Source organism: Sus scrofa, chromosome 3, assembly GCF_000003025.6.
Source record: "Sus scrofa isolate TJ Tabasco breed Duroc chromosome 3, Sscrofa11.1, whole genome shotgun sequence".
NCBI classification, from domain to species: Eukaryota; Metazoa; Chordata; class Mammalia; order Artiodactyla; family Suidae; genus Sus; species Sus scrofa.
In genome coordinates, this window is record NC_010445.4 from 39,604,487 (window position 1) to 39,620,707 (window position 16,221).

Here is a 16,221-nt window from a genome sequence, read left to right on the forward strand (position 1 = left end):
GTCTCCCCAGGGCAGAGGTGCACTCGTTCAGCACTGTGCAGGGACTAAAGCTGGTCTCCCCAGCCAGGGAGCAAAGAGCCAGTCACTGCTCTCACTCCGCTGCCCTGCTGCGTCTGTGGAGTCCTCGTGGCTCCAAGTCCCTCGGTTGGCCTACATGTCTTTTTTTTTTTTTTTTTTTTTTTTTTTTTTTTTTTTGTCTTTTTGCCATTTTACTTGGGCTGCTCCCGCGGTATGTGGAGGTTCCCAGGCTACGGGTCCAATCGGAGCTGTAGCCACCAGCCTACGCCAGAGCCACAGCAACGCGGGATCCGAGCCGCGTCTGCAACCTACACCACAGCTCACAGCAACGCCGGATCGTTAACCCACTGAGAAAGCGCAGGGATCGAACCCGCAACCTCATGGTTCCTGGTCAGATTCGTTAACCACTGCACCACGACGGGAACTCCCTGGCCTACATGTCTTTATCACTTGTATTTATTTACAAAGTTTTCTTTTTTTTTTTAGGGCCACACCCATCCTATGGAGGTTCCCAGGCTAGGCGTCGAATTGGAGCTCCAATCGGAGCTGTAGTCACCGGCCTACACCACAGCCACAGCAATGCAGGGATCCGAGCTGTGTCTGCCGCCTACACCACAGCCACAGCATTGCAGGATTCTTAACCCACTGAGCCAGGCCACGGATCGAACCTGCATCCTCATGGATACTAGTGAGATTTGTTTCTGCTAAAGCATGACGGGAACTCCCAAAGTTTTCTATTTTTCAGGAAATAGGTGTTCTTCTCTTGACAATGCTGCAGCCATGCCTTCCCTTGCCTACCACCCTGGCAGTAAGAGCCCCCAGAGCTGGTGGGCTGACGAGCTGTGTCCAGAGGGTGGGAGAAGATCCCATTTCCCTTTGGGCTTCAGGAGGGTGAGAGAACTCATTGGAAAAGTCTAGATTGTTGGGAGCTCAGGGCAGTTCCTGGCTGGAATAAGATGCCAGTTGAAAGCCGGGGGGGGGGGGGTGAATGAGAGAGAAACCCAAGGGTGGCAGGTGCAGAGGGGAGAGTGAGGGAGAGAGGCGGGCTTGGGGCTGAGGGACCCACCAGGCAGGGAGAAGGAAGAGGAGCCTTTGGAAGAGGCAGACCAGGGTCCCGGGGGACAGGGAGAACCAGGCTCAGTGGGTGGGGAGCGGGGGGCAGAGGACGCTGGCAGATGCCTCAGAGCAGCCACACGGAAAACAGATGGAGTGGGTGTGGCAGCCAGGGACACGACCACACCGTGATGCTGCGCTGCTGTGAGCGGAGGCAGGGCGTGGGGGCAGGGACGGTCGTTGTGGCCTTCCTGGAACCTGCAAAGCAGGGGTCAAAGGGGCTTTTTAGAGCGGCTGGTGTGTCCACTCTAGAGAGAGAAAGGCTATCTGATAGGCTGCTTCTCAGTGGACAAAGGCGCCCGGCTGCACCCGTCCACCTAGGCCGGACGGTCCAAGCTCACAGGCCTTAGTTCAGCGTTCTCACACCTGCGCAGCCTCCAAGCACCTGTTAACACAGGGTTGCATCACAGCACAGATTCTGGGTCTCACCCCCCAAATTTCTGATTCAATAAATCTTAGGTGAGGCCTAAGAATCTGTATGTCTAACAAGTTTCTGGATGATGTGGCTGCTTCTGGTCAGGAACCCCACTTTGAGGACTTCTGCCTGAGTTGAATCCTGGCTCTAGCAACTGCTGACCATGGAAAGTTGCTGAATATCTCTGAGTCTCAGCTGCTGCTTCTGGGAAATGGGGGCAACCATCTTGCCTACATCATGGGTTGATGTAGTGTTCACGGGCTCACCCTGAACATTTGCCTGGGCCAGGGCAGAGGACAAATGAAGCCCCACGAATCCAATGTTAAGTTGAAAAATTGTGGAGTTCCCGTTGTGGCTCAGTGTGTCACGAACCCAAATGGTATCCATGAGGATGTGGGTTCGACCCCTGGCCTCACTCAGTGGGTTAAAGATCCAAGTTGCCATGAGCTATGGTGTAGGTTGCTGACGCGGCCTCGATCCTGTGTTGCTGTGGCTGTGGTGCAGGCCGGCAGCTGCGGCTCTGATTCGACCCCTAGCCTGGGAATTTGCATATGCCATGGGTGTGGCCAAGAAAGAAGAGAGAAAAACTGTGCATTGGGGGAGCAAATGTGTCAACCTCTGCTCTGGCCTACCTTCATAAGTACAGCTTCATCACCGCTTCGGTCACCCACAGGGCTTCTCCTTGACAGGACATGGCAGGTGTTCCTCTGAGGCTGCTTCCATGGCCAGGGCTCAATGAGACCACGGGCCACCCAGGCGGGACTCCAGGGGACCCTTCTCCACAGAAACACACGGGGGTTCTCCGGCAGGTCTCGAAGGTGAGTGGCCTCAATCTGCAGAGAGCCACACCCACCCCTCCAGCCCCGTACCCCCTGCAGCCCAGGGCAGGCTGTGCGCACCTGTGCTAACCTGGCACCACAGCTCTTTCTTACAGCAAGGCAGACTTTGAGGGGAGCCGTGAGGGATGCTGGGAGGGAGGCCCAGAGCGGGGTGGGGTGGGAGGCTGGGAGGAGGGCTGGGAGGGAAATGGAGCCGAAGGAGGAGAGGGGGGCCGGGAGCCTGCTGGTTTTGCTTGTCCTTGTCTGCTTTCCCTTCGGGTGGGGGGCCTCGGGCAGGTGAGGCTCAGGAAGACATCCTCCGGAGCCGTCTGGTGGACTTCCTCTTGGCTTGCTCCATAATGCGGAACACCCGCGGGAAGGGAGGAGGCAGCAGGGGGTGGAAAGAGGAGGGGTCTTTGGGGTTATCACAAAGCCCTGCTGCTCCCAAACCACCCCTCAAGAAGTTAGTCCTAAGGAATTCAGCCATCTGCCATCTCAGGGAAAGGGATGCTGGCTGGGAATGGTGCCAGAAGGCAGAGGCTCCAGGAGGGTCCCTGGCTTTCTGTGCGACCCTGGGCACATGGCTGCTCCCCTCTCTGTGAAATGAGAGGCGGGAGGAGCTGATCCCCAAGGTCCCTTCCAGCTCAGACGTCTCTTGCTTTGTGAAATCCACGTGAATGTCGCAGCAGCGCTGAGCGAGACTCCCCCCAAAAGAGAGAACGCAGGAAGATGGGCGCCATCAGAGGTGTGCTCCCTCCAACGCCCAGGCGTGCGCTCACCCTTGCCCAGCTCAGGTCATCGCCAGGCGGGTGGTAATGGACCATTCCTTGGTGCTCATCCTCCAGGACACTGCCTGCACGAAGGAGAGACCGTGTCCCCGTGAGGGCCGGGAGGGAGGGCCAGGGCAGGGTGGCCTGCGCCCCCAGAATCGTAGCCCTCGCTCCAGGGGTCAGGGATGGACAGACGCACGGATGCCATCCGTGTGGCGCCACACACCTAGGAAGGTTAGGTCCACGAATGCCTTGAACTCCTCCAGGGCCTCCTGCTGCCCTTCGCTCCGGATCTTGGCCCGTAGGGAGTAGCCGCTGCCAAACTTGCTCTTGAGGTGCTGGGGGCTGCCCAGGCACTTGAACTGGCTCTGCACCATGATGGCCAGCCGGGTGCACAGGGCCTCACACTCCTCCATGCTGGGGAGAGGGGCAGAGGCTGCATGTAGCCCCTGGGGGATGCTGATGCCCGCCCTCCGGGTCAGAAGCTGGGCACACAGGCACATGCTGGCGCCCAGATCAGGCTGTTCCTGATTCCCAGGCTCAGGGTGTGGCCCACATGGCAGAGTCTGGGGACTCTCCTCACAGAGTCTCTGCCCGCTGCCAACAGGTCTTCCGTCCACCCAGCTCCTCCCAGCCCAGCCCACCCAGAGCCCGCATCCTGGCTCCTCCACTGACCCACAGAGACCCTGGCTCTACCTGTGGGAGATGATGACGATGGGCTTGCTGGACTCACGGGCCCTCGCCACGGTGTCCCAGAGCAGGCGCCGGGCCACGGGGTCCATGCCAGTGGACGGCTCGTCCAGGAAGATGACTGTGGGCTCTCCCAGCAGGGCAATGCCAGCGCTCAGCTTCCGCTTGTTGCAGCCGCTGGGGCAGAGGAGAGAATTCGGTGACTGGCAATCACAAGTCTCCAGCAGTGCGAACCTCCCCTCTTTCTACTTCTCTATGAAGAAAGTGTTCCACACCCCTTGGTGGGGTCTTCATTGACGTGGCTGACCCCTTCCCCAGTGCTGCGCTGTGACTGTGCTGTCCACTCAGCCGGGGTCAATCCAGAGTGAGCACATGGTCCAAGACTCTCCTTGGAGGGTCTCTATGGGTACCAGGGGTGAGGGCATAGGGCCATTTTAGCTAACTTTTTTTTTTCCTTTTTAGAGCCACACTTGCGGCATAAGGAGGTTCCCAGGCTAGGAGTCTAATTGGAGCTACAGCTGCCAGCCTACATCACAGCCACAGCCACACAGGATCTGAGCCGCGTCTGCGTCTGCCACCTACACCGCAGCTCATGGCAACGCCAGATCCTTAACCCACTGATTGAGGTCAGGGATAGAACCTGCAACCTCATGGTTCCTAGTTGGATTCGCTTCTGCTGAGCTACGATGGGAACTCCTAGCTAGTCTTTTTTTTTTAAAATGATCTTTTATTGTTGGTTTCTTTTTCAAAGTTGATTTATGGTTGATTTACAATGTTGTATTAATTTCTCTTGTGCAACAAAGTGATTATATGTATATTCTTTTTAATATTATTTTCCATTATGGTTTATCACAGGATATTGAATCTAGTTCCCTGTGCTCTATAGTAGGACCTCGTTGTTTATCCATCCGACATATAATGGTTTGCATTTGCTAATCCCCGACTCCCTCCCCTTTGGCAACCACAAGTCTCTTCTCTATGTCTGTGACTCTGCTTTTATTTTATAGATAAGTTCATTTCGTGTCATTTTTTCTATGTAAAATTTTTCCAATTTTAATTTTTTAAAATTTTATTAGGACACACACACACACACACTCACACACACACAATGCTAGGCCAGTTTCTGCTGTCCAGCAAAGTGACGCAGTCACGAATATACACATTGTTATGTACACACATATACACATCCTTTTTCACATGCTATCTTCCATCCTGTTCTATCACAGGTGACTGGATAGAGTCCCCTGGGCTGCACGCGGGGACCTTAGCACTTATCCATTCTAAATGGACCAGTTTGCCTCTCCTCACTCCAGACTCCCAGTGGATCTCACTCCCTCCCCCGTCCCCCTGGCAACCACAGGTTTGTTCTCCGTGTCTGTGACTCTGTTTCTGATTTGTGGATACGTTCGTTTGTGCCACATTTTAGACTCCGCATATGGGTGATGTTATATGGTACGTGACTTTCTCTTTCTGACTTTTTTCACATGGTATGAGACTCTCTAGGTCCATCTGTGTTGTTGCAAACGGCATTATTTCGTTCTTCTTCAGTTTTTTTTTTTTCACTTTTTTTAAAAAATATTTTTAGGACCACACCTGAGACATATGGAAATTTCCAGGCCAGGGGTCACATCGGAGCGGCAGCTGCCAGCCACAGCCACAGCCACAGCAATGCCAGATCTGAGCTGCATCTGTGATGTACACTGCAGCTGTGGCAATGCCGGATCCCTAACCCACTGAGTGAGGGCAGGGATTGACCCCACATCTTCATGGATACTAGTCAGGTTCTTACCCACTGAGCCACAACAGGAACTTCTTCTTTTTTTTTTTTCATTTTTTTTTTACATTTTTTAAATTAAAGCATAGTTGATTTTTATTTTATTTTATTTTATTTTTTTCACTTTTGGCTGCCCCTCAGCATATGGAGCTCCCAGGCCAGGGATCAGATCTGAGCTGCGGTCATGACCTAAGTCACAGCTGTGGCATCACTGGATCCTTAACCCACTGTGTGCAGGCTGGGGATGGAACCTACCTCCCAGTACTCCCAAAACACCACCGATCCTGCTGAGCTACAGCGGGAGCTCCTAATGATGGCCATTCTGACCAGGGAGAGGCGGTACCTCATTGCAGTTTTGATTTGCATTTCTCTAATAATTAGTAGCTAACTTTTTTTAAACAAACACATAGCATTTGCAACTTAGAAGGCACTGTTCTAAACTTCCAAGTTTTTTTCGTGTGTGGGTTTTTAGGGCTGCACCTGAGGCATATGGAGGTTCCTAGGCTAGGGGTCGAATCAGAGCTGCAGCTGCCGGCCTACACCACAGCCACAGCAACTCGTGACTGGAGCCGTGTCTGCGACCTACACCACAGCTCACGGCAACATCGGATCCTTAACCCACTGAGAAAGAATAGGGTTTGAACCTGTGTCCTCATGGATGCTAGTCATATTCGTTTTCACTGAGCCATGATGGAAATTCCTAAGCTTCCAAGTGTTCACTCATTTAACTATCAAAAGATGCACGGAAACTCGAAAACATGCATGAAACTGAAGCCAAGAGAGAGGGAAGAGACAAGGTGACATCATCCGACCCTTGGGCACCTCTGACTTCCCAGTCTCAGGAGTGGGGTGCTGCTGCCCACCTCCAGGGGGCGCTGTCCACAACTCTAGGGGAGCTCTGGGATGTGTGACCTTTCTTGTTTAAGCTCACTGGAGTTGGGTTAGGATCACTGGCAACCTAAGACTGAGGAATCCCCCAGGCTCTTCAAGAGCTCAGATGCCTCAGACAGCAGGATAAGGTCATGCGTGCCTGAAATGCAAGACTACCAACAAGCAGAGACCCTCTGGGAAGCAGCAGGGAGAATTACGTGTGAGGTGCACCTGCCCGTCCTCAGCCACATAACTGCCCAGGGCCCTGCCCAGGGCCAAGGGGGAGCAGTGCCTTGGGGCAGCCCCGGCCACTGACCCAATCTTTCCTTCAGGGGAGGAGAGAGGCACGTCCCCTGAAATCCATGTAGTGGCACAGACCACATGACTACCGCAGGCCCAGAGCTGACGGGCCTTGCCCTATACCAGCCCTAAACTGTGGCACTGAGAAGAGCCGGGCACATCTTATGACTAGAGGGAGAAGGGCTGAGGGGGCCCCCGGTCTCACCTGCAGGTCCTCACCCGCTTGTTGGCGTACGTGTACAAGAGCAAGTCACGTGTACAAGAGCAAGAATTTGGTCCACGCAGGCACCGATGTGGCGCTCGGGGATGCCCCGCAGCTGGGCGTGCATGACCAGCGACTCCCGGCCCGTTAGGTGGTCCAGCAGCACATCAAACTGGGGACAGTAGCCGATCCGCTGCCGCACCTGGGGTTGGAATACAGCCCAAGGGGGAGGCGTGTTGGAAGGAAAGCTGCCACCTGGGCAGCGGCTGGACACCTGGCCAGGCCCTGCCTCTGTCTGCACATCCACCCATGCCACGTGAACAGACATGTGCTGTGGGGTGCGTGGGCCATCAGGGGCATTTGGCTGTCAGGATGCCATGCTTGCTGGTGGCATCCAGGCTGATTCTGGAGAGCCCGTGGGGGGCTGGAGCCCTTACTTCCTACCTGCCTGGGAGGGGCCTCGGCGCCCAGTGCTCTCTGCCTCTTGCCACCTTCCAAGTATATGGTCAACAGAAGACAGTTCATTTTTTCCCCTTTAAACATATTTTCTAGGAGTTCCCGTCATGGTGTGGCGGAAATGAATCCAACTAGGAACCGTGAGGTTGCGGGTTTGATCCCTGGCCTTGCTGAGTGGGTTGAGGATCTGGCATGGCTGTGGCCGTGGTGTAGACCAGCAGCTGTAGCTCCAATTCGACCCCTAGCCTGGGAACCTCCATATGCCATGGGTGCGGCCCTAAAAAGCAAAGCAAAACCAAACCAAGCCCAAAACCATATTTTCTATTAGACATGTAACCCATGAATAGATTTTCTGTGTAAGGTTGCTGGAATCTCTTGCCCTGTGGCCAGGCAGGGGTGCACCTCTAGACTTTTGCATGGGCCGTGTGCTCCCCACGGGGGACCCAGTAGGTTATTTTTGCCAGACACCATCGTCCTGCAACTTGTTTTTTTTTTTTTTTTTTTTTTTTGTCTTTCTGCCTTTTCTAGGGCCGCTCTCTCGGCATATGGAAATTCCCAGGCTAAGGGTCTAATCGGAGCCGTAGCCACTGGCCTACACCAGAGCCACAGCAACGCAGGATCCGAGCCGCGTCTGCAACCTACACCACAGCTCACAGCAATGCCAGATCCTTAACCCACTGACCAAGGCCAGGGATCGAACCCACAACCTCTTGGTTCCTAGTCGGATTTGTTAACCGCTGCGCCACAAACTCCAACTTGCTTTTTTTAACACTGTGTCTTAAAGATCTTCCTTGGTTAGTAAATACAAATCTATTTTCACTCAGTTTAGTGGCTACTTAAGTCATCCAGGGAATGTTTCTAGATTTGACTTGGCCATTTACATAAAAAATTCAGGCATAGGAGTTCCCTGATGGCCTAACGGTTAAAGGATCCAGTGTTGTCACCGCTGTGGTGCAGGTTTGATCCCTTGCTCAGGACTTCTGCATGCCATGGGTGCATCCAAAATAAATAAACAAATAAAAATAAAAACCAGGCACATATGCGATATCTCCAGGTTTTTGCTGTGATGAACTTGCAGCAAACCACCGATGTGTGCCCGTGTTCAGGCCCTGCCCTGGAGGAGATGATGACCAGAGGTATGATGCCAATTTGGAAAGATAACCCATGTCCTCCCCTCCCCTGTCCCCCTCCCTCTGAAGCAGCTGGGCAGCTTTGGGCTCCACCACCTGGGGGTGGCAGGCTGTGACGGGATGCACCTGGAGTGTCTGCTTAGGGAAGAACGTTTGCAGGGTCGTCAGGCAATAAAGGTGGGCCTTTGCCTTCCCAGGCTGGGGCCTCCCCTGGAGATAGCTGTCCCCAGGCCGGAGGGAACTGCTGAGAACACCACCACAGGTGACTTCAGTGAAGATGCTTCAAATTACTTCACTATTAAGTATGGATATTTCTGACTGCCTTTATCAAGTGATTTTAACCTATTGTTTCTTCTAGTTCTAGTTTGCTAATTTTTGTTTTCTTTTTAGAGCTGCACCTGGGGCATATGGAGGTTCCCAGGCTAGGGGTCGAATTGGAGCTACAGCTGCCGGCCTATGCCACCGGCACAGCAATGTGGGATCCAAGCTGTGTCTGCGACCTACACCTCAGCTCACGGCAACACTGGATCCCCTGACCCAATGAGCAAGGCCAGGGATCGAACCTGCATCTATATTCACACTAGATGGATTGGTTTCTGCTGTGCTATCACAGGAAATCCTGAAGGTTTTTTTAATTAAAGTATAGTTGATTTACCATACTGTATTAATTTCAGTTTCAACTGCTACACCATAGTTTCAATTGCTATGATACAACATAGCAATTCAGTATTTTTATAGATTATATGCCATTTATTAAAAAATAATGGCTGTATTTCTCTGTCCTGTACAATATGTTTATTGCTTTTTAATTTTTTTATTTTTCTTTTTAGAGCCGAACCTGCAGCATATGGAAGTTCCTAGGCTGGGGTCAAATCAGAGCTGCAGCTGCCAGCCTACACCACAGCCCCAGGCACAGTGGATCCAAGCTGGATCTGAGACCTATGCTGCAGCTTATGGCAACAATGGATCTTTAGCCCACTGAGTGAAGGCAGGGATCAAACCCACATCCTCATGGATGCTAGTTGGGTTCTTAACCCGCTAAGCCACAACAGGAACTCCTGCTTACTTATTTTATCTGTAGTCGTTTGTAACTCCTAGTCCCCTCCCTCTCTTGCCCCCCCCTTCCCTCTCCCACTGGTAGCCACAGGTTTGTTCTCTATGTCTGTGAGTCTGTTTCTGTTTTGCTATGTACATTTGTTTGTCTTATATTTTATTTTTTTGTCTTTTTGCTATTTCTTGGGCTGCTCCCGCGGCGTATGGAGGTTCCCAGGCTAGGGGTTGAATCAGAGCTGTAGCCGCCAGCCTACGCCACAGCCACAGCAACGCCAGATCCAAGCCGCATCTGCGACCTACACCACAGCTCACGGCAATGCCGGATCGTTAACCCTGAGCAAGGGCAGGGACCGAACCCGCAACCTCATGGTTCCTAGTCGGGTTTGTTAACCACTGCGCCACGACGGGAACTCCCTGTCTTATATTTTAGATTCTACATATAAGTGATAACATACATCATTTGCTTTTCTCTGACTTATTTCACTAAGCATGATACCTTCCATGTCCATCCATGTTGTTACAAATGGCAGAATTTCTTTTTTATTTTTTTTTGGCTGAGTAGTATTCCACTGTACACATGTACCACATCTTCTTTATCCACTCATCTGTTGATGGACAGTTAGGTTGCCTCCATGTCTTGGCTATTGCAGATAGTGCTGCATGTATCTTTTCGAATTTGGGTTTTAGTTTTCTTTGAATATATACTTGGAAGTAGAATTGCTGGATCATACTGAAATTCTGTTTTTAGGTTTTTGGTTTTTTTTGGTCCTTTTTAGGGCCACACCCATGGCCTATGTAGGTCCCCAGGCTAGTTCTTGAATTGGAGCTGTAGCCATTGGCCTACATCACAGGTCACAGCAACTCGGGATCCGAGCCTCGTCTGCGACCTACACCACAGCTCCCGACAATGCCAGATCCTTAACCCACTGAGTGAGGCCAGGGATTGAACCTATGTTCTCATGGATCCTCATCAGATTTGTTTTTGCTGAGCCACAATGGGAACTCCTGTTTTCAGTTTTTTGAGGAACTTCCATACTGCTCTCCATAGTGCTGCACCCGTTTTCACACCCACCAACAGTGCACTACAACAGCGCACGAGAGCTCCCCTTTGTCCACATGCTCACCAGCGCTTATTATTTGTAGTTTTCTTTTGTCTTTTTGTTTTTGTTTTTTTTAGGGTCATACCCGTGGCATATGAAGGTTCCCAGACTAGGAGTCTAATTGCAGCTGTAGCTGCTGGCCTACACCACAGCCACAACCACATGGGATCTGAGCTGTGTCTGTGGCCTACACCACAGCTCATGGTAATGCTAGATCCTTAACCCACTGAGCAAGGCCAGGGATCGAACCTGCGTCCTCATGGATGCTAGTCAGATTCATTCCCGCTGAGCCATGATGGGAACTCCCATTATTTGTAGACTTTTTGAAGACAAAAAAAAGTGAGGTGTGAGGCGATATCCAATCGTGGCTTTGAATTGCATTTCCCTGATGATTAGTGATGCTGAGTATCTTCTCACTTGCCTGCTGGCCGCCTGCATGTCTTCTGTCCATTTCAATGGGGCTGCTTGTTTTTTTTTTGATATTGAGTTGTATAAGCTGTTTACGTAGTTTTGGACATTAAACCCTTATGAAGTCACATCACTGGCAAATATTTCCTCCGGTGCAGTAGGCTGTCTTTTCACTTTATTGATGGCTGTCTTTGCTGTATGAAAGCTTTTAGGTTTAAGTAGGTCCCATTTGTTTATTTTTATTTGTTTATTTATTTATTTAAAAAATTGTTCTAGGGTTGTACCCACAGCATATGGAGGTTCCCAGGCTAGGGGTCGAATCAGAGCTGTAGCCGCCGGCCCACACCACAGCCACAGCAACGCAGGATCTGAGCCGCCTCTGCGACCTACACCACGGCTCACGGCAATACCAGATCCTTAACCCACGGAGCAAGGCCAGGGATCAGAACTTGCAACCTCATGGTTTCTAGGCGGATTCGTTAACCACTGAGCCACGACGGGAACTCTGTGATTTTTTTTTTTTTAATTTTAGCAAAGTGTCTTGAGAAAAACAGAACAGAGCTGGAGGAACCAAGCTCCCTGACTTCAGACCGTACCACAGAGTTACAGTAATCAAACATGATACTGGCACACACATGGAACCAGACACACAGACCTATGGAACAGAGTAGCGAGTGCAGAAAATAACCCCTCACGTGAGATCAATTGCTCTGCAACAAAGGAGGCAAGAATATATAGTGAGGAAAAGATGACCTCTTCAATAAGTGGTGCTGAGAAAATCGGACAGTTACGCGTAAAGGAATGGAATCAGAGCATTTTCAGATGCCACTTACTATGTATAAGATAGATAAACACAAGGTCCTACTGTGTAGCACAGCCAACTCCACTCAGCACCTTGTGATAAACCGCAGTGGAAAAGACTATGGAAGAGACGATATATATGCATGTGCACGTATCTATCTCCATGCGTTCACACGAGTCACTTTGCTGGACACCAGAAACTAACACACTGCTGAGAATCAACCATACTTCAATAAAACGGAAAAAAATGAGAATATTTTCTCACACCATGTACAAAAATAAACTCAGAATGTACGAAAGACCTCAATTTAAGACCAGAAACCATAAAACATCTAGAAAAAAAAAAAGAGAGAGAGAAAACTCTGACATAAGTCATAGCAGTATCTTTTGGGGGTCTGTCTCCTAAGGCAAGGCAAACAAAAGCAAAAATTAACACATGCGGGAGTTCCCTTTGTGGCTCAGCGGTTAACAAACCCAACAAGGATCCATGAGGCTGCTGGTCTCACTCCGTGGGTTAACTGAGCTGTGGTGTAGGTCACAGACTCGGTTCGGATCCTGTGTTGCTGTGGCTCTGGCGTAGGCCAGTGGCTACAGCTCCAATACGACCCCTGGCCTGGGAACCTCCATATGCCAAGGGTGAAGCCCTGCAAAGGCAAAAAAAGACCAAAAAAAAAATCATGAGTGGAAACTGAGTTTTGGGGGTTTTATTTTGGGCCACATCCACAGCATGTAGAAGTTCCCGGGTCAGTGACTGAACTCATGCCCCAACAATGACCCAAGCTGCTGCAGTGACAATGCTGGATCTTTAGCCTGCTGCACCACAAGAGAACTCCCATAATTTTAAAATAACAAAAAAATTTAGGGAGTTCCTTTTTCGGCTCAGCAGGTTAAGAACCTGACCAGTATCCATGAGGATGCGGATTCGATACCTGGCCTCACTTGGCAGGTTAAGGATCCACTATTGCCGCAAGCTGCAGTGTAGGTCTCAGATCTGGCTCAGATCTACTGTGGCTGTGGCATAGGCTGGCGACTGTGGCTCCGATTTGCCCCCTAGTCTGGGATCTTCCATGTACCAAAGGTGCAGCCCTAAATAGGGAATAAAATAAAAATATCAAAAAATTTTTAAATTAATAGAAAATGTTTCATAGGCAGGAGAGACTTATACTGTTATGACTGTTCACCCAAGCTATGCTCCCCAGAAGGGGATGGAGAGTGGAAATGAAGGGTGTGGATTCTGGAACTAACCTGTGTTGGTTCTACTGCTTTCTCTCTAAATTTTACTTTGCTTATGGACATTAAAGCTGATCAGATAAACTTCTGGACGCCAGCAGGGTTCAGGCTGCGGGACTTTACGTCTCCGTGTGATGGGTCTATACACCTGTCATTGACTCCACTGCGTACTGACTACACCTCGGTCATTACACGTGCCTCACTGCCTGGCAACAGCTTGTTCACATGAGCACATGCTCCTTGCAGGTGAGAATCCCTGGGCCTCGCACAATTGTTGGCACATACTAGGCATTCAAAAGCTGTTTCATTAAGCTGGTGCCAATAACTGAGGTAGAGTCCGAGAAAGAGGTCACGTTTGAGGGATACATATTCAGTCTGAGTTTATAATGGGCGATGTTTGTGCAAGGCTGCCTCGAAGACAGGGGCCTGCAGGTTTAAAACACAAGACTGGGCTTGGGCTGAGGATGCGGCGACTTGAAGGGAGACATCAGCAAACAGAAAATAATGGGAGTCCGCAGGTGAATGAGGTGGGGGGAACAGTGTGTGCAGAGTGAGAAGGCAGAGGGCTGATGCTGCAGCCCCGAGGAACAGCACAAGCTGAGGGGCGAGATGAAGAGGCTTTGCCAAAGGAGCCTAGGACTGAGCATCAGACAGAGGGAACATTGAAGAAGTCAACAATGGGAGCCTAGAACTTGCAGAAGGGAAAGTCTGCACTAAGAAACGCTGCAAGGGAACCCTCCTGCTGTGGTGCAACAGGGGGGACGGCATCTTGGGGGTGCTGGCACGCAGGTGTGATCCCTGGCCTGGCACAGTGGGTTAACAATCCGGCCGGCCTTGCTGCCGCTGTGGCTTAGGTGGCAACTGCAGCTCAGATCGGATCCCTAGCCCAGAAATGTCATATGCCACAGGGCGGCCAAAAAAGAGAAAGAGGTGAAAAAGAAATAAAAGAACTGCTGCCGGGAAGGCGAGGAAGGTAAGACTGAGTTTGGACGCGCCTCGGCCCAGCCGTGTGCAGGGGTCGGGGGAAGGGGACCGAGGAGCACACACTCAGGGCTGTTTGGGAGGGAGCGGCGTGGACTGCAGTTGCTGACCTGACGTCTTGAGTGGTACCTTGGACAGCAGTAGACGCGCACACTCACGCCCCCAGGGAGCACAAGGAGCAGAGGCGGGGAAGGAAGAGGTTGGGGTGTATGGGGACAGCTGATGGTTTTGGGGGTGCATGGGGTTTCAGGGCCATTCCAAGAAGTGTTTTGTTCTGTTTTTTAGCCACAGCTTGGCGGCATGTGGACGTTCCCGGGCCAAGGATCGAACCCATGCCACAGCAGCGACCCAGGCCGCTGCAATGACAACGCTGGGTCCTTAGCCCGCCGTGCTACAAGAGAAGTCTCCCAGGCAGTGTTAAGTAAGCAGGTTGATGTGTGATCTGGTGCCCAGAGAAGAGGTGTAGCTCTGGGTTTGGGAGTCAGACATCAACAACACCTGGAATTTTCAAAGGTCAGCTCCACTCTGGTCCCTGCTCCCGACCCCTGGGTAACACCTGGGTGCGTCAGTGCCCCCTCTTCCGGAGATACCCATACCACCCCCCCAGGTTCATGCCTCTCTGGCCCCAGGGCTCAGCCCACTGTGTCCAAGTGAGAGCTGACACTGAGGCCCTTGACAGAGGCGTCCCCAGAGGTGACAGGCTCGGCCCCGGTCAGCAGTTTGAAAATGGAAGTCTTCCCTGCTCCGTTGAGGCCGAGGAGGCCGAAGCACGCCTCTGCTTGAACAGTGAGGGACACCAGTTCACAGCCAGGGTTGGCGCCTCATTGCTGTAGCCCTGAGGCCACAAGACAGGAGACATACAGCCAGGAGCCCGCGGTCAGCGGGCTGGAGCTGCCCAGTGCCTGTCGCATAGCAGCTCTGAGTCGGGGAGCTGCCCTCGGCCTGGGGCTCCAACGCGCCATCCCCTCCCAGCGGCTGCTCTCGGCAGGGCTCGGGAGGTTTCCTCGCCTCCCGCCCCTGCAAACGGAGAACCAGTTCCCTAAGATGAGCCGCGTCCCTTCTGTCCTTGAAGCCAAGGAAACCCCTTCGACGCTGCCTGAGCTGGTCTGGATGGCGTTTCCTAAGCTCCAGTACCTACAGGGGAAAACTCCTTTCTCTCTCTCTGCCTCTGTCTATAGACACAAGTGTCTGCACACCTGCAGGGTCTCTGAACACCGTCCCGCCGGGGCTCTCAGGGACACTGACCAGGCTTAGGTCTGAGCTTTTCAGCCTATTGATTCCCTCACCTTGGCTCCTCTGAAAACTGTCTTCCAGATTCAGGAGAGGCTCCACCATGTCCACCCTTCAAGGCTTCTTGGGGTTCACGGCTCTGGAGCCCCTCCCATCCCAGGGCTTCCTGTCTCACAGGAGACCCCGGGAGAGGCAACGAGGGCCAAGGGGCGAACTTGCGTCTTTGGGCCCGTGAACCAAGGAGCTCAGGTGGGATTAGCTCCCCGAGGTCTGAAACCTCTTTCGGAGTTTCTCTCCACCAAAACTCACGCCAATCCTTCCTTTGCCAGGAGAGCAGTTCCCCCTTATCCGCAGAGGGAAGGTCCAAGACCCCCAGTGGGTGTCTTAAACCAAGGACAGCACCAGACCTACGCACACTACCTTATCTCCTGTGCGTATGTGCCTGTGACGAAGTTCAATTAATCAACCCCCCCCCAGGCCCATGGCACACAGAAATTCCTGGGCCAGGGATCGCAGCTGAGCTGCAGCTGTGACCTGTAGCTTCGGCAGTGCCAGGTCGTTAACCCACTACACCAGGCTGGGGGTCGAGCCTGCACAGCCACAGAGACAATGCCAGATCCTTAACCCCCTGTGCCACCGTGGGAATTCCGACAAAGTTTAGGTTATAAATTAGGCACAGTAAGAGAATGTCCAAATTGCCAGTATCACTGCCTTTGGGCTCTGGGCTCATTATTAAATAAAATCAACATCACTTGAACATAAGTGCTTTGATATTACGATAGTTGATCAGATAATTGAGCCGGCATCCAAGCGACAAAAGGGTGGATAAGCTGAACAAAGTGACAGAGGGGACAGCTCAAGA

General features: G+C 51.9%; 1 protein-coding gene across 1 annotated transcript; it reads right to left on the reverse strand.

Annotated features, from left to right (window-relative positions):
• On the reverse strand, window positions 702-7,130 carry LOC110259945 (ATP-binding cassette sub-family A member 3-like). The gene is made up of 5 exons (XM_021086764.1): window positions 6,974-7,130; window positions 3,831-4,001; window positions 3,361-3,551; window positions 2,179-3,217; window positions 702-1,329 (listed from the first exon to the last, which is right to left on the reverse strand). The coding sequence occupies exons 2-4, from the start codon at window positions 3,914-3,916 to the stop codon at window positions 3,009-3,011; spliced, it is 486 nt and encodes a 161-aa protein (XP_020942423.1). The 5' UTR covers window positions 3,917-4,001; window positions 6,974-7,130; the 3' UTR covers window positions 702-1,329; window positions 2,179-3,008.

What these genes read in the sequence shown, in the direction of transcription:
- LOC110259945 (XM_021086764.1), bottom strand. Translation starts at nt 3,916, where the DNA reads ATGGACCCCGTGGCCCGGCGCCTGCTCTGGGACACCGTGGCGAGGGCC. An exon ending in ATCGTCATCATCTCCCACAG is followed by an intron (nt 3,552 to 3,830) that starts GTAGAGCCAGGG and finishes CCCTCTCCCCAG; the next exon opens with CATGGAGGAGTGTGAGGCCC. An exon ending in CGTGGACCTAACCTTCCTAG is followed by an intron (nt 3,218 to 3,360) that starts GTGTGTGGCGCC and finishes TCCTTCGTGCAG; the next exon opens with GCAGTGTCCTGGAGGATGAG.